The 17214-nt window shown below is 33.9% G+C and overlaps 1 protein-coding gene and 1 long non-coding RNA gene across 3 annotated transcripts in view; both read right to left on the bottom strand.

Moving 5' to 3' along the window:
* Positions 1 to 43: 43 nt before the first annotated feature.
* On the bottom strand, positions 44 to 5291 carry LOC138442379 (uncharacterized). The gene is made up of 2 exons (XR_011257674.1): positions 4390 to 5291; positions 44 to 479 (listed from the first exon to the last, which is right to left on the bottom strand). It is a non-coding gene; the product is annotated as an uncharacterized lncRNA (long non-coding RNA).
* A 2313-nt stretch (positions 5292 to 7604) lies between these two features.
* Positions 7605 to 17214, bottom strand: part of DNAJB14 (DnaJ heat shock protein family (Hsp40) member B14) — a 41357-nt gene continuing 31747 nt past the window's right edge. For both annotated transcript variants that reach the window (XM_069593630.1, XM_069593631.1), the window contains 4 exons: positions 16582 to 16676; positions 14923 to 15032; positions 13913 to 14085; positions 7605 to 9453 (listed from right to left, as the gene is read on the bottom strand). In XM_069593630.1, coding sequence (XP_069449731.1) covers positions 9329 to 9453; positions 13913 to 14085; positions 14923 to 15032; positions 16582 to 16676 — 503 coding nt within the window. In that variant the 3' untranslated portion in view covers positions 7605 to 9328. The remainder of the gene's footprint in view (positions 9454 to 13912; positions 14086 to 14922; positions 15033 to 16581; positions 16677 to 17214) is intronic.

The following is a 17214-nucleotide window of genomic DNA, read 5'->3' as shown; positions in this document are numbered from 1 at the left end:
TGCTGCGATGAACATTGGGGTACACGTGTGAAGAAGACCGTACTTTTAAGAACTGTCTATAATTTTTTATTTGGTGCATTGCTTGTTTGCACATTGCACATTGCACATTGGTAGGAAAATGAGGTCTAGGGGAACTTCTTTTCCACAGATCATCAAGTTCAGTTCAGTTGCTTAGTCCTGTCCCAGTCTTTGTGACCCCATTGACTTCAGCACGCCAGGCTTCCCTGTCCACCAATTCCCAGAACTTGCTCAAACTCCTGTCCATTGAGTCAGTGGTGCCATCCAACCATCGCATCCTGTGTCATCCCCTTCTCCTCCTGCCTTCAGTCTTCCCCAGCATCAAGTCTTTTCTAATAAGTCACCTTCACATCAGGTGGCCAAAGTATTTATTGGAGCTTCAGCATCAGCGTCAACCCTTCCAATGAAAATTCAGGGTTGATGGATTGACTGGTTTGAGCTCCTTGAAATCCAAGGGATCCCTGAAAATAGAAGTGCAAAAGGAACCAGCTATAGACCAAGGTGTGGTGGAAAGATACTAATTTGCTAGTTACCCTTAGGAGGTTGAAATGGTAAGTTACAAAGCACCTAGATGTTACAAATGATCTCCTTGTCATTATAAGAGAACTTGACAGTTCCATAGCAACTGACATTGAAGACCACTTCCTTTTCCTTTGATTTCTTAGCCTCTAGAACACCGCACTTATTTTAGTTCCTCACTCAGCCTCCTCACTGTTAAAGTTTGTCTTCGAGTCTTCTGCTGTTTTTCTTTCCACAGTATCCTGAGAATGTGATTCCTAAACCTGCACCTTTCCTCTGAGCTCAAGGTTCATATTTTCAGCTGCTTGTTGGATATTGGATATTTCTACATACCTCTGTCAGTTCTAACCCAAAGGTACTAAAAAACTCCAGTAAACCTGTTTCCTGATCTATGTCCTTGTTGGTTCCATGATTCTGTCAGGTATCATGTTTGCTTCTCCTTTCTCATGTCCTTTTCTCAACTTAACAACGATTTTTTACATCTATATTTTTTTCAGCTCTTCATTCAACCCTTACTGTATTCAGCAAGACTATATCAGTAGCCACTTAAGGAAGCCCAGTTAAACCTTTCTAAAACAATGTATATTATTTCTGACCAAAGAAATCTTTAGTGACATACCATTGCAGACAATGCTTGACATAGTCTTTAATCATTTCATTTTACTTGTAAATGCAATCTAATGTGAATCCTATTTTTCAGCCAAATTGATTATATCACCCTTCCATCAAAATGACTCTTATTATCTCAGGTAGTTGTGGGGGTTCCTGAATCTGAAATGTTTATTTCTCCTGTAGGAGAGGAAAAACTTCCTTATACCTGATTAGATTCTGTGGCTGGGGCCAACAATGAAATTGACAGACAGATTGACAGGATCAAAACATACAAATTCATTTACTATTTTTACATGTACATGAGAGTCTTCAGAAGAAAAATGAAGATCCAAAACTTCATTAGGCCCGAAAATTTATATGCCATTTTACACAAAGAACAATAAACTGTGAGGATGAGACAAAACAAGGGGCTTAGGTTAACAGCAGTAAATTGTATGACGGTGACTATTAAACATATGGAATAAACTAACGGAAGATAAGGGTTATTTTAGTAGGTTTGTTTATACAGGTCCATTTCAGTGTCAGTCCCATCTCTGGTGCTAAGAATGTTCTTCTCTTCCTGGTAGAAGGAGGGCGCATTTCTCATGGGAAGTTTTACGACAAGCCTTTAAGTGAAGATGGGAGGTCAGAGAGCCTTTCATGCATTTGCTGTGGCATATTTCAGGGTGGCATGTTCTAAACCCTTTCATTTTCTACCTTAGCTATTTAAATCTTGTTACCTTATAACACCTCATCCATCACATTCTCTTGAATGTTCCTATATATTACCAAGAAGAAATGATATTTATTTGTACATAATTATGTGTTATAGCTTTAATTTGCTTATCCAATGAGACCATAAAGTCTAGGAGGGGTCATGGTTTCAATTTTTTTTTTTTCAGTTTCTTACAATGCTTGTTTCTTGCAATCTGTAGGTACGCATTCAACATTTGTAGAATGAAAGTGATTACGAGAAGTCATTAGTCTTGACCCCACTGTTTCTCCCCTCCGTTTGCCCCTAAGTTTGGAGTCAAATAAAAATATGAACTCTATCAAGACTTCTAATTTCTGGAAGCATTAGTTTTCATTTTAACAAAATTATCCATCTTAATGACATTATTACATACTAGTTGACCTGGAAAACATTGCTGATTTTTTTCTTCCTCTTGAGTGACAAAAAGGGAAAGCACAGCTTTCCAAGATCTTCAGATACCAAATACCACCACTAACGTCTGCAAATTGAAAAATCTAGTAAGATTTTTAATTTCCAAGCATGGTGGTTTCTAAATTATGGCATGTCAGTAGAGCTCCTTATGTACTCAGACTGATCTGTTTGCATTTACCCATGCATTTACCCATCAATAACACTGCTGTTGGTCCAGGACTAGGGGAAATATTTACTGACCTAAAAGATTATCAGCAGGATATGCCAGTTCTCCAAAGTGGGATGTAACAGATGATTGCTGAGGTTCAGAAAGAAACAGACATTGTATGCATGCCTCTGCACATAAAATTTTTACCTCATTATACAAATTTGCTATTTTGCATAATAGTACATGAAATAGTTAACAAACACATGCTCTGACTGTTATATCAGAGCCTTTGTTTCTGCTGCTCTTTAGCTTAAATTTCTCTCAGCTGTTGAATACAGCTTAAAAATTTTTTTTCTTTAATTCTCAATTTTTTAAAAAATTCTGGTTTCCTATCAAAAAATAAACAATCATCTGAATTTAGGTTGGTTCCACTGGCTGTGTAAAAATTCTAGCTGGTATGCAAACTCAAACGGGAAGGAGAGGCTTGCTGATTCTCTAATATACAAAAATAAAAATTTTATAACTTACACTGGCCGAGTTGTAAAATGTCTTATAAATTTTGCTTCTGCCTGTGGTTTAGAATTTAGTCTGTGGAAAATACAATCTAAGATCTATACAATAACTTTCTCTACTGTACTATCACCCATTGTTGTCACACATCAGTCACTTCAGAAATCACTAATTCCCTTGATCTCTGGCTTACATCTAATAGTGCAATTACTCACTTGTCAACATCTTAGACACCCCTGCCATCTTTCCTGCCTGACATAACCTCAAATTTAGATGAACTAAATAAGTGTATTCTCCACATTTATGCCAAGGCTGCTGAGTTAAGCTGGAAAAAATATACAACATTTAACAGACTGTAAATTCTGTCACTAGTTTGGTAGCCACAGAAATCATCCTTTTCACTAGTCAGCTGACTGAGAATGATTTCTTCAAACTGTCTTCATTCTAAGTGTCTGCTTATCATCCTTTCCATTCCCCAATTTTACATAAATTGCTTATTGCATTAAGAAAATACAAGCCATAACATCGAGCCACTAATGCTACAAATCTGCTTTTGTACTCATCTTCTGTATATTCCTTTCTGAAAGAATGCTGGTGGTGTCACATAGCTAAAATAATTATTCCATCTTTGCAATGGCTCCAACATCCTCTGGAGTATCAGGTACTTAATGCTATTATCCTTCTTTTTCTCTATCTTTATTCTTTCACTCTGTACTTGCCCCTTTCCATCAGAGTACAAAGAATTAGTAAGGTTTCTCATGTAATAGTAAGTCTTCATGTAATAAATAGTAATTGAAAAAATAAAAGCCTTCTTAGAAACCACATCTTCTTCCAGCTACCACCCTTTTTCTCTACTTCTGTTCACAGCCAGATTTTTACAAAGTTTTTAAATTGCTGCCTCTATCCCAAATCTAATCAATCAAATAATTCTCTTGATTCTACCTCCTATCTCAAAATCAATCACTATATATATATTTCTACTCTGGTGCAAGCCATCATCATCTCTCCCTGACAATACTTCCTATCATTCCTACATTCACTTTTACCCTCCAGTCTTCTCTGCACAGCAACTAAAATGTTATTTCAAAAACACAAATCTCATCATATTAACCCCTTCATTAAAAGTCTCAAAGGTTTTCTTTGAACACACACACACACACACACACACACACACACACACACAGAGCCTCATGGGATTTGGCCCTTAATTCTCTAACTTGGTCTCGCTCCCTAGGTCATAATCTTACAAGTTTGTTTTCACTTCTGTAAAGTTTCTATGACCTTATCGACTCAGCACACTCTGCCTGAAATACTTATCCAGCATTCACCTCACTCTGACTTATCTCATCTTATGGGTTTCAGCTTAAACTCACTTTCTCAGAGAAAACTTCCCTAATCTCCCAGAGTAAAGTCTTCTAGATACATGCTTTCATTGTACCTTGAAATTTTCTTTGTAGCATTTATCATACGTAGTTATTTACTTGACATTTATTTCCCTTGCTAGATGTAAACTTCATGAGGATTTTGGTCTTGTTCAGTGATTAATTCCCACATTACGTCCTGGGTCATAGCAAATATTCATACGTTTGTTGACTGGTTGAATGAATGAAAGAAAAGTCATAGTAAGAATATAAAACATGATAAGAACAAATCCTTTACAGTGAGAACAGACCTTCTTTTTATTCATATATTGAGATAAACTGCAAAGACTGAAAGACAAAAATTCATCATAAATCATTCAGAACATTCATTAAAAATCAAGTGTATTTTCTTTAACAGAGTTCTCACACAGAAAATTTCATTTTATGTAAGTCTGATACAACATTAAATATTTTACAAATCAGACATTTCATTTTTAAATCTAACTATAATTTTGAATGCACTATAGACAAAGAAGATCTTTACCAATTTCACTTCATTTAACTTATACAAGGCTTCCATTAAAATTCCATCACACCTTGAAAATTACCTGCAGCTTTTAAAAAAACACATGATCTAAACTTTATATGGAAAGAAAATTCTTATGTAGCAATCCAAAAACTGAGAAAAACAAAAAAGGTAAGAAGCATTTCTTAATACAAATAAATTACAAAAATGCCATTTATGTGTGAGTTTCTTTCTTTTCACTGATAACTGTCATCCACCCAGAGTCCAAAACAATTCATTTTAAAATTGATGCTTAAAATACTCCAATGTCACTGAAAAATCTATTATTTTAGTGGTACTATTAAATGGCAAAGTAGGATATCAGATTAGAATGTCCAAACTCCTATACTAAAGTGAATGAGACATTCACATTCATGCCAGATGTCATCTGTTATGCATTACCAGTTTGGCAATAAATAATCCCAATTTTTAATGGAAACTTACTAAAACATTGCAAAAAACACTTCTTACCCTTTACATATTTCCAGACTGCTATAGAAAATACAATTATATTTGAAGTATGGGCTTTATAGTAGGAATCTCTGTTAAAATATGGAAAAGATCAACAAAAAGAACCCACACCAATGAAATTCTATGGACTGATTTTCAAAGTTAGAAATAAGAAAATCCACTGCTAGTGGAAGCCCTGCACTGTGCAAATATAGTGTGGTATATATTAAACAATCACACATTTGAGGTATTAGCTGGAAAATATATTTATATATATATATTTATCTATATATATACACCTATACATGGACACATCCACAGAATATTCACAAATCTATTGGCCCCAAAACCAGCAGATAATAAAATTAAATGAAAAGAAATTACATACCAACAGGAAAGTTACACACAAGGAATTTACAAAAGATGTGGTTACATAATCCTTAATATAAGGAATATGTTCTGAACTAGTGTTTTGAGGGAAAATGTTTCCATTTATATGAAACTATCAATTTAATAGTAATAAAACCAGAAAGGAAGCCTGAATTTGAGAACTGTATTGCCTGCCAGATGATTAAAGGGATGTACAGGAGTTCTTAAAGATGCTCATTCTATGCACTTGTTCTTTAAAAAGAAAACAACAGAAACTGTCGTTATGAGACTATATAGAGAATTTTACAAACTTTAAGCAGTAGTCCAATGTGGCCAAGAGACAGTCGTTCAGCTATCTAATACAGATTAAAATTAATATCTATTATTCATTTTCAGAAGGTTTTCTGTTTAAAAAATAGATTATAAATGCCCTTTCAGCTGGCTACTCAGTATGAAGACAGACAACAGTATAGTAATACTGAACACAAGCTTCATATGGAGAAGCTAAGTAAGTGCACAAATTCTCCTTTTGAATCTTTTGGTCTTTTGACATACTTCTTACTTAACTAAAAAGACAGCTTATTGGTCCTCAGGCCAACATTATGGAATATTTCACTGCCTTTACACAGGTGGGAGTTTTTAAATGAAATCTGTTGAATGAATTATTAAGTAATATTAACATGTCACATCTGTTAAATAACACCTGCATTTAAAAATATTACAGACCAACAAAGGGAAGTCAAGAGGTTAATCATTTCTCTCAGTATCTATTTTACATGCTAGTGTAACTAAAGATGCAACAGGAAGAACACTTAAACATTAAAGTGCAATTAAAATAAAGGGCTGGAATTCTATCTTCCTGTTCTTAACAATAAAACCTGAAGTGACATACAAGCAGAGAGGCCTAATGCACTGGCACACATGTACCTTAAGGATTTACTTTTCTCTACCAAATCTTTGTAGATCATAAATAAGAATGGAATGATTATGAAACAAATACTTATTTAAGCATTCAAATGCAGTCTGTTCCCAAAACATAGTTTCACTTATCATTTCTCATTGTTGAGAATTAAATTCTCAGATTTGCTCACAATAAATTCCAAAACTTACAAAGGACTAACACCTATTGGGAAACAAAAAAAATCAAAAGAGGAGGAGAAAAGATACTATTTACCTTCTCCCAAATTCCTGCAAGAACACTGATGTCTGTGTGTGTGTTTAAAAGGGATAAAAATGTAAAGCATTAATAAACGTAATTGCTTCCAAACTTCTAAAATACCAGTCAGAGAAGCTAGTAAAGCAATATTCAAAGACTGAAAGCATTAGGCAGTGATTAAAATGAAGAGGACAAGTTATCATATTTAATTGGAGAGCTCAGGTAGCTAAAAATACGATGGCAAAACATTGGGATTTTTGTTAGAAGAGCAGAAAAAGTGAGAATCTCACATTTCAAGATACTTTGATTACAGAAACAAACAAACATAGATTAGGTCACTTTACTTTGTAGAATTAACCCAAAATTCTAAGACACTTACTTGGACAGGCCTTTATATCATGACATAGGTGACATTAAGGACTTACTCTTTACTTGCATACTTTCATGTAGCTTAAATTGTCAGGCACTCGATCAGTGCTTTACCAAAGTCATTTGAACATTTTATCAAACACATTTTATGAAATTTAATGTAATGCAACTGAAATATAATACTGTCCAAAAGCCATGTATAACTTCGTAAAATATAACCACTTAACATGATAACTTCACCTGTTCCTTTAAAATCAGGATTAAGGGAAAAACAATCAGTCAACAAGAGTTCAATTCACATAAACATCAATCACAATAGTGTAAATTTCCCATTAAAACCAGAAAATTAATGGATGGAATTTTTTCATTTAAATTTTTATAAGTTTTTGGGTGCATACAAACTTTCAGTTAATTAGAATGCTATTACTTTATTTTTTTAAGAAATTCTATAGGCTGAAGAAAACATTTTAGATTATATTTTCTTTTAGGCATGCTATTTTTTTTTTTTCAAGGTTACATTTCTAAAGAAAGTTGGTTAAGCTGTCCAGTTTTCCTAGGACAGTATCTTGTTTAGTTAAATGACTAATTCAATCAAGGCATTTCTATTGATAAGAGAACATTTAAAAAAGAATGGTCATTTCAGAAGTTCTATTCAACATATGCTATATAAATTATACTCAGGAAAAAAAGATTTAAATAAAAGAACACCATGCTCTAACTAGCATTCTTCCACACACAGAAAAAAACCAAAGATGTGTTTATGTTCTGTTAAATGAGTATGAAAGCAAAATCATTAAAATACTACAACTTGTTAAAACATAGAAGACCAGAAATAAAATAGCTTCATATCCAATATACAGGCACCCAAAACTTCAATTTCCAGCTGATTTTTCTAATTTACATTTTTGGATGTAACTGTAAGGAGCTTATTCCTATAGGATTAATTGAATTACTTAATGGTGAATAAATTTGAGCTCAAATTTTGTAAAGATAACCTGCTATAAATCACTATTCTACCTGCTGCTATATTTCTGCTCACTGTGTGTATGGCCAAACAGTCATGCTCTGATCAAGTAAGTGTGCTGTAATCTAAGTATATGTTTAACAGTTGGCAATCAGGTTAAAAGGCACAAGCTTCATTTTAGTAGTAATTTTTCTTATTACTTAGACAATAGTAAGAACCCATTTACTTTTGGATCCTGCTTAAATGATCACTAAGAAGAAACTGCAGATTTCCAAGGGGCAAGGAGTAAAACAGGTAGGTCCTTTTCTTCATGAATTTTAGCAGCCTTCAAAGATGTACATATGAACATTTGGGGGCCTTTTAGTTACTGGAATTGCAAATGACGTAACTGCAATTTACTGTTGAAGACCCTTTTCGGTTAATATTTATATAGCCATTTCCTCATATTTTCTTTAAAATCTATCTATGCATGGCTTAGTAATTCATAAACTAAATAAATAGCAAACTGATACTTTATACCAGTTCATTTATCTCAATATATACTTTAGAATATAATGGCAATATTAAAAATATCAATTTTCTCTAAGCTGATAATGCTACAAGATTTTACACAAGTTAAACAGCTTCAGTTTTTTTCTTCTCTTTTTGATAAAGTTTCATTGTAAACTCCACACATTTGACATCTAACAGGAAAAATGTAATTTTGTCATAAAACATTTATTCCATCAATTTAAACTAAAGTGTCTCATGGAGTTAAACCCAAAAGAATTTAAATAAAAAGGGAATAGACTATATACACAAAATGATCATTCCATAAATATTTACATGACAAGGGAAAAAAACGGAGGATCTAAAAACCAGAAATTGCTACAGGTATGATAATCCTTTCTCAAGACATTTTTAGTTAGGAATCATATAAGCTTTTAAAGTAAAAATAATTACAGAAGCATAACTAAAATAATAATTTTAGTTTTCATTTTCTTACTATTTAAAGGAGCCAGTAGATCATAAACAGTCCAAGATTTCAGGATCAACTATTCAGTTTAGTTTTCAATATCAAATCTTTTTCTTTAGCTCTCATGATGAAACTAAACTTACAGAAAAAATAGAAAGTACTCTAAAAGGTATAAATAAAATTCCCATTCATCCTCCTTTATAAATACTGGTCAGCCGCTCCAACTCTTTACAGTTGTCCATGCTTAAGGCTTCTGCCTTCCTGCGGAGTCGTTCGTCATGGTAAACTTTTGCTGCATACTGCATATCTGTTTCTGTTAACAAACAAAAATATTTTGCAAAGTAAATACTTTAGATCAACTAGTTGTTTAAATTCATGATGCTTCATAGAAGCCCTTCAATATATTTCTATTAACTGTTTTTTGTTTTTAAATTTATTTGGCTAGGCCAGGTCTTAGCTGCAGTGCACAGGACCTTCAACCTTCACTGTAGCATGTGGAATCTTTAATTTTGGCATGTGAACTCTTAGTTGCTGCATGTAGGATCTAATTTCCTGACGAAGCATCGAATCGGAACCCCAGCATTAGGAGCTCAGAGTCCCAGCCACTGGACCACCAGGGAAGTCTCTTATTAGCTGTTTTCTTTTTTTAAAGAAATCCAAGTACTAGACCTAAAAGCCATGTGGAGTCTTACCACGTAAGATAAATACAAGTTGCTCTAGAAAAGAAATAAGGATAGTATCTTATCAACTCTTTCCCTCCTCCACTCCTGTCCCCAAAGGTTTAAAAACAACTGCTCTAAAGCATCCTTTTGATCTCTTTCCCCAAAGATATCATATGCTATTCAATACTGTCAGTGGTTGTTTTTGCTGCGACCTTTATTAAAGTTCCAGATTAACTAATTATGCTGAGGTCTCAGTAGAAAAATTTACAATCTTGTTCTGAGTTCATCTGAATTAATGCAGGGGCCCAGGTTCGATCCTTTCACGCCACAGCTAGAGATCCAAGTGCTACAACTAAGACCTGGCACAGCAAAATAAGCCAATAATTTTTAGAAACCATATATACTAAACTTATTGAAGGAACACAAAAAAGAAAAGAAAACCTTGCTATACAATCAGAGTAGTGGTATTTAGCAAATAAGTACTTTTGAGCCTTCCTTCAATATGTAGGTAACATTAGTAAAGAAATATAGACTAGAAATCAAACATTCTTCAGGGAACTTATTCCTTGTCATTTTCTTGGTAGTCTCAGCCATTTCACTATTAACACTTCTAAAGGGTGGGAGCAGTGTAGATAAGATGTAACCAAAAACAGACATTAAATTAGAAGACATCAATCAGGACGATATTCAAAATAAACTCAAAGATAAGTGTATACTCTATTTGTAAAAATCTTCAGAAATGATCAATCAGGTTAGGATTTAACCAATCAATCAAAATCATTCCACTGCTTTTATTTACAAGTGCTGCTGCTGCTGCTAAGTCACTTCAGTTGTGTCCAACTCTGCAAAAATCCATCTGCAGGTGATTCTTTTCAACTGAGGTAGATAAACCAAAAAGTTCACAGAGCTAGTAAATGGCAGAATCTAGATGCCGATTCAAATCTTTACCTAGCCTAATATTCTTTCCATTAATTACCTCAAATTACTGCTTGTATTTTATAAAACACCCATTTTACCAATCTAGACCTCTGACAGTATTAGAAGTGACTTCAAAACAGAAAAATGCTGGCGAAAGAGTATCCAAGCCTTTAACCTATACATAGATGTGCTGAGTTTGCTGAATTTTATTTTAAAAATTTCAAATATACACAAGTTAAAGAGTACCACAATAAACATTCTAAACCCCTTTACCTTGATTGACTAATTTTTCATATTCTGTCAAATCTGCTTTAGCGTTCTACAGTAAAGGCTGCTGTTATTGTTGTGGTGGTGATTATTTTGTAGAACTTTTTGAGAGTAAGTTACAGGCATCATGACCTTTCATTCCTAATACTTCAGCAAGTTTCTCTTAAGAACAAGGGCATTCTCTTATATAACCACAATACAATTTTCAAATCCATAAATTTAACAATGACATAATACTATTAGACATAATACCATTATCTAATACATAGTCCATATTCAAGTTTCACCAATTGTCCCAATGATGTCCTTTATAACTGTTTCCTCCCACCCAGGATTCAATTTAGGATCACATACTGTATTCAGTTGTCATGTCTCTTTGTCTTTAAGAGCTTTGCCTTGTTTCATTGATATTTTTGAACACAAGTAAGTTGTTTTATAAATAATGACATTAAAACAGATTTAGCTAAAACTTCTGATAATAACTTTAAAAGACACATGTAAATGTGTACAATATAGCTGTAGACAATGTGGTATAGTGGACAGAAGATGGACTGAAGGGTCCATGAAACCAATTGATAGTGATTTTGTTGAACTAGTAAGAGATTAAATTATGCAAAAAACAAAAAACAAAAACCACTTGGCTCATGCTAGGTAAAGAGTAAAACAAAATTATAATAAATAATAATATAGAATACATATGGGTACAAGGCATTATGCTAAGTGTTAACAAATATCTGTTCTGGTCCATATTTTAATGATGAGATAACTGAGATTTAGAGAGGTTAAGTAACTTGGCCTAGGTAACTGTGTTGCTGAAGCCAGGATCTTGCAAGGGATTCCCAGAGTCAACACTTTAAACATAACATTACACTTTCATCCATAAATGTTGAGTATCTTTCCTTCTTTCTATTTATGCAGTCACTTCCCTATTATTTAAGGTAATAGAATATAAGCATGCCAAACTCAAAAATCACCTGTTTTTGGCTGGGGACTAGAACTTGTATTTGAAAGTGATATATCTAATGTGCTCATCATTCTTTTAGCACAAAAGAGGTAGGCCTTTCATTCATTCATTCATTCATTCATTCATGTGTGTGTGAGTATTAGTTGCTCAGTTGTGTCTGACTCTTTGTGACCCTGCGGACTGTAGCTCACCAGGCTTCTCTGTCCATGGAATTCTCCGGGCAAGAATACTGGAGTGGGTTGCCATTCCCTTCTCCAGCTATATTGTCCAGGGGATCATCCTAACCCAGGGTCTCCCACATTGCAGAGAGATTCTTTACCATCTGAGACACCAGAGCCCTGTCATTATTCATACGAATCCATTACTCATTCATCCAACAATTGTGCAAGGTACTACAGATAAAAAAATTAAGTGAAATAAAATTAAATAAACAAAATTTGGTAAATACTTAAGACATCTGGCTAATGCACAGTTTCTCAACCTCAACAATACTGGCATATAGGGCCAGATAATTTTTATTGTGGAGGCTGTCCTGTGCACTGCAGAATGTTTCAGCAGCATCCCTGGCCTTAACCCATTTAGATGTTAGAAGCAATCTCTTCTACTCCAACCCCATGCTGATGCACATAAAGTTTCCAGACATTATCAAATGTCCACTGGGAGGTGGGAGCAAATCATTCCCAGTTGAAAACCACTAAGGTAACATTCTCTTCATTGAGAACATACTGATTCACAGACTCAGAGACTCAAACACCAAGGAGGTTTCTACTCTATCAGTATATAGATGAAGAAACCAAGGCTAGAGATAAGAACTCTCTGAGAAATATATAAAGGTAATGTTTCATCAAGTTTTCCCTAGCAGATAAGAGATAATGTTAACTGCTTCCATTTTCTGAGTATTTACTGCATGTGAAACACTTCAGCTATTCCCTGATTTAATTTTCATAACAAACCCATAAAGTTAGGTATTAATGAGAAGACTATAGAGCACTCTACCTAGATTCTGAAAGCAAATAGGTTTTGAATCACAGATTACCTTAATGACCTTGGCAAGTTATTAATTATTCTCTCTTTGGCACAGTTTCCTCATATGCAAATTGGGTATAATAACCTCAAAGTGTTATTGTAGATTTTAAATAAGTTAATATATATAAAGTGCTTGGGACAATGACTGAGAAAATAGGTATTATATAGTTATTCCTCTTCCCACTCATCATTATCATCCATCTTATACATGAGGTTAGAATATCTGGTACTAATCACTCAGCTAAAAATTTCAGAGCTAGGATTCAATTTCAGTCTATTTAATTCCAAAGTCTATACTATATAATCTACTTTATGACTTGGGACAGACAAAAAACTATAATAAACAGTTCACAAGGAACATTTCAGCAGATTCTTATGGTCAATCTTTTTATAGATACAACTACTTAAATTAAGGAAGCTGAGGCTGGAAGATGCTAAACAATTAAGTGTTCACAAGAACTTTTCTACATACAAAATAAGTAAAGGAAAATGAATTGCCAACAAAACTCATTGTATACTGACAGTGCTACCTGTTGAAGCTAAATTAATGAAGAGTTTCAAAGTTAATTCTGAAACAGGATGTATATTAAAACTGATGACATTGTTTATGCGAAGACTTTCTTTCTTAGTGGTCATAAAATAATGATGCATGTTACAACCATCAACATCTTAAATACAATGAAATTTGATACTATCTACTTATTCCAGCTATAGTTACTAAGAACAACAATAACACAAATACCATTGTCTTTGCCACATGCCAAATATTGTTATAAGGCCACAAGTACATTTAAAACACATTGTCTCACTTAAGTACCAGGCTCCGGATAGGTGCCAGGCAATTTCAGAGCATCCCTTGAGTAAGGAAATCTTCAGTAATCAATTCCAAGGCTGAATAAGTTTTTAAATGTTAAACATTTAAAATGTAAACTTACTTTGTTGTCTTTCTTTCCAGCAATTATTTCGAATATTAGTCACATAATCTTCTTCCACACTCTTTTCTACCTTTTGTAGTAACATTCCTTTATATTCATTTTTAAAGTCCTTGTTGACGTAATAAACAACACCCAAGTTTTCTGTCTGCATTTTAATTGTTTGTCCTGATCCACTGTAAAAGAAATGTTTGATCATTATGTTTTAATTAAAATTCTACATTCTGATCTGCTTCTACAAAACAAGCAGCAAAAACAATTAAAAATAATTTAAAAGTTACTATTGGTAATCAAGTATTTATATAATTTCAAATTACCTAAAGCTACTTTTTTATGTGATAAAAAAGTAATCATATTTTAACACATTATGTTCTTATAAGTTCTCTCAATTTTCAGTTAGCAAAAATCTTATTTGGAAGAAATAACTTATTTGTAGACCAATCATTTTAATACTATAAAAGAACTGGTGATATGGTTTTACAAAGTTTCCTTTATCTTCATTGCATTATACTAAAGTTTTTTAGAATGTATACTGCATTAAATTTGCTTTGTCCCGATTGCTTATAGCATACAATGTATTGTGGAAAAATACATAAAAAGTAATATTTGCTTTTATTTAATCGATATTTTATAAACAGAAAAGTAACATCATTTCCACTTTAATGACACAAATCTATGTATGTAGCATCAATCCCAATTCTACTTTTGTCTTTGAAGTATTTTTGTCTTCTGAAGGTTTTTGTCTTTGATGTCAACCCATTACCTATTACATTAAATTGCTATCAAGTTCGAATATAGCACTTCTGTCCTTATCCACAATAGAATAGAAATGTAAACTAACATAATACAAACTTACTGCTTTAGGTAAATTATTTTTAAAATTAAAGATTTTAAAATGGTACACATGAAGTAACAGATTTGTCACTTAAAAGTTTAAAAGTGCACAGGGCCCTTTAAAGTTATCTAAGTAAAAAATAACAATTTTGGGGGTAGAACTTCACTTAGCTACTTACGATCTGGGATATAAGGAATAAGGAGGATTAGAGACCATCAACTGGCTTAATAATGATACGAGGATCAATACGATAATAGGCATCAGCTGAATAAACACAGAAAAACCTCCCTGTAAAAAATCATCAAAGAATAACAATATTGCAATATAACTGTAGTTGTCAATAATCCAACAGTTGTCGAACATTTTTAGAGGCAGAAATGACATTTGAGATCATCTGATTCAGTGCTTCCAAATCTGCCTGATCAAACCAACTTCCTGGGATGATTCTTAAAAATACAACTTTTTAGGTGCTTCACCTAGAGATCCTGACACTGATATAACCTGTTCATGGGGTTGTCAAGGCAAGAGTACTGAAGTGGTTTGTCATTCCCTTCTCCAGTGGACCACGTTTTGTCAGAACTCTCCACATGACCCATCCATCTTGGGGGGCCCTACATGGCATGGCTCATAGTTTTGTTGAATTAGACAAAGCTGTGGTCCATGTGATCAGTTTGGTTAGTTTTCCATAACTGTGGTTTTCATTTTGTTTTTTTTTTTCCTTGGAAGAAAAGCTATGACCAACTTAAAAAAGCAGAGACATTACTTTGCCAACAAAGGTCTGTCTAGTCAAAGCTATGGTTTTTCTAATAGTCATGTATGGATGTGAGAGTTGGGCTATAAAGAAAGCTGAGCACCAAAGAACTGATGCTTTTGACCTGTGGTAGTGGAGAAGACTCTTCAGAGTCCCTTGGACTGCAAGGAGATCCAACCAGTTAATCCTAAAGGAAATCAACCCTGAATATTCATTGGAAGGACTGAAGCTGAAACTCCAATACTTTGGCCATGTGATGTGAAGAACCAGCTTATTTGAAAAGACCCTGATGCTGGGAAAGATTGAAGGTGGGAGGAGAAGGGGACAACAGAGGATGAGATGGTTGGATGGCATCACTGACTGGATGGACATTAGTTTGACTAAGCTCTGGGAGCTGGTGATGGACAGGGAAGTCTGGCGTGCTGCAGTCCATGGGTCACAAAGAGTTGGACATGACTGAGGGACTGAACAGAACTGAACTGATATAACCTGATCTCATTTTACAGATGAGGAAGTTCTCTGTCTCCCCCCTTTTTTTTTTTCCATACAGAGACTCTATCAATATGCAGCAGGCTGCAAAACTATTTTTACCTTGGATTTGAGGGTAGAATGTGGACACTGATGAAAATGGCAGAACTGGGGCCCAGACCTTTTAATTTCTAGTCTAGAGCTCCTTCCATTTACCTTTCTCCTTCGTGTAATTTAACTGCTATATGCAGTGACATATAACTGTATTAGAACAAGGAAAGTTACCTCTAATTTAAGTTTTTCAGTATTAATTCTAAATTCTTTAGACCCAACAATAAGAATTTACCTTAGGAACATGAACATTTGAGGTTTGTCTTCATTAGAATCATAGAATATCAAATGTGAAGGTGTCATATTGCCCAACCACCTGCCACCCTGACTTCTTCTCCTGGTCCCTCAACATCCCTAGAGGATTCTCTAGTCTATGCTGAACACCTCTGGCAAAAAGAAAACTCATTACTTCCTTTTAAAACAACATGATCTGTTTTTACACAACTCTATCCTTTTCCTGAGCTGAAATCTGCCATTTTCTGATTTCTAATCATATCATAAACATACATCTCCTCTTTCTTCTTCTCTTTCATGTCCACTATGTCGATGCTGATGTTGATTGCTATAACCAGCTCGTCCATTTGAAAATGAATGTACACTACCTAGAAAATTAAAAGCAAGGTTAAATTAGGGAGAAAAGTTATGATCAGAAAAATTATATTTTCCTTTATATTTTTTTTTTAATTACTAAAATAATGCACATTTGAGTAATGAACTCTTATTGCCCTCCTGTAAACGAAGAGTAGACAAAACCCAGAATGATTCTTCGTTTCTCTTAAAGTAAAGGAGAAACTCTTGATGAAAATTCGAGTAAGAATTCCTCTCTAATACTGCATACAAACAGGACTTTTGTTGTGGTTGGTTGATTTTACAAACCTGTGATCATTAATCTGAAACTCTGCCTTCTGCATTTATCAACGAATCTCAAGTATCTCTAGAAATCAAATGATACTACTTTCATTCATTAAAAAAAAAACAAAACAGCTGCATAATATACTATCATACAGGTGGACCACAACTTTCCAACATTTTCTTGTTGATGACATTCAAGCTGTTTTCAAAAAAAGGTGATCAGTGAGCAATGGCTATCACTAATAAAGTAAACTATGTTAAGACAAGCAAAAACACTGCAAATCAGCA

The sequence above is a fragment of the Ovis canadensis genome, chromosome 6, assembly GCF_042477335.2.
Source record: "Ovis canadensis isolate MfBH-ARS-UI-01 breed Bighorn chromosome 6, ARS-UI_OviCan_v2, whole genome shotgun sequence".
Lineage (NCBI taxonomy): Eukaryota > Metazoa > Chordata > Mammalia > Artiodactyla > Bovidae > Ovis > Ovis canadensis.
The sequence above is the reverse complement of the archived record's forward strand: the minus strand, read 5'-3'. Positions and strand labels throughout refer to the sequence as shown.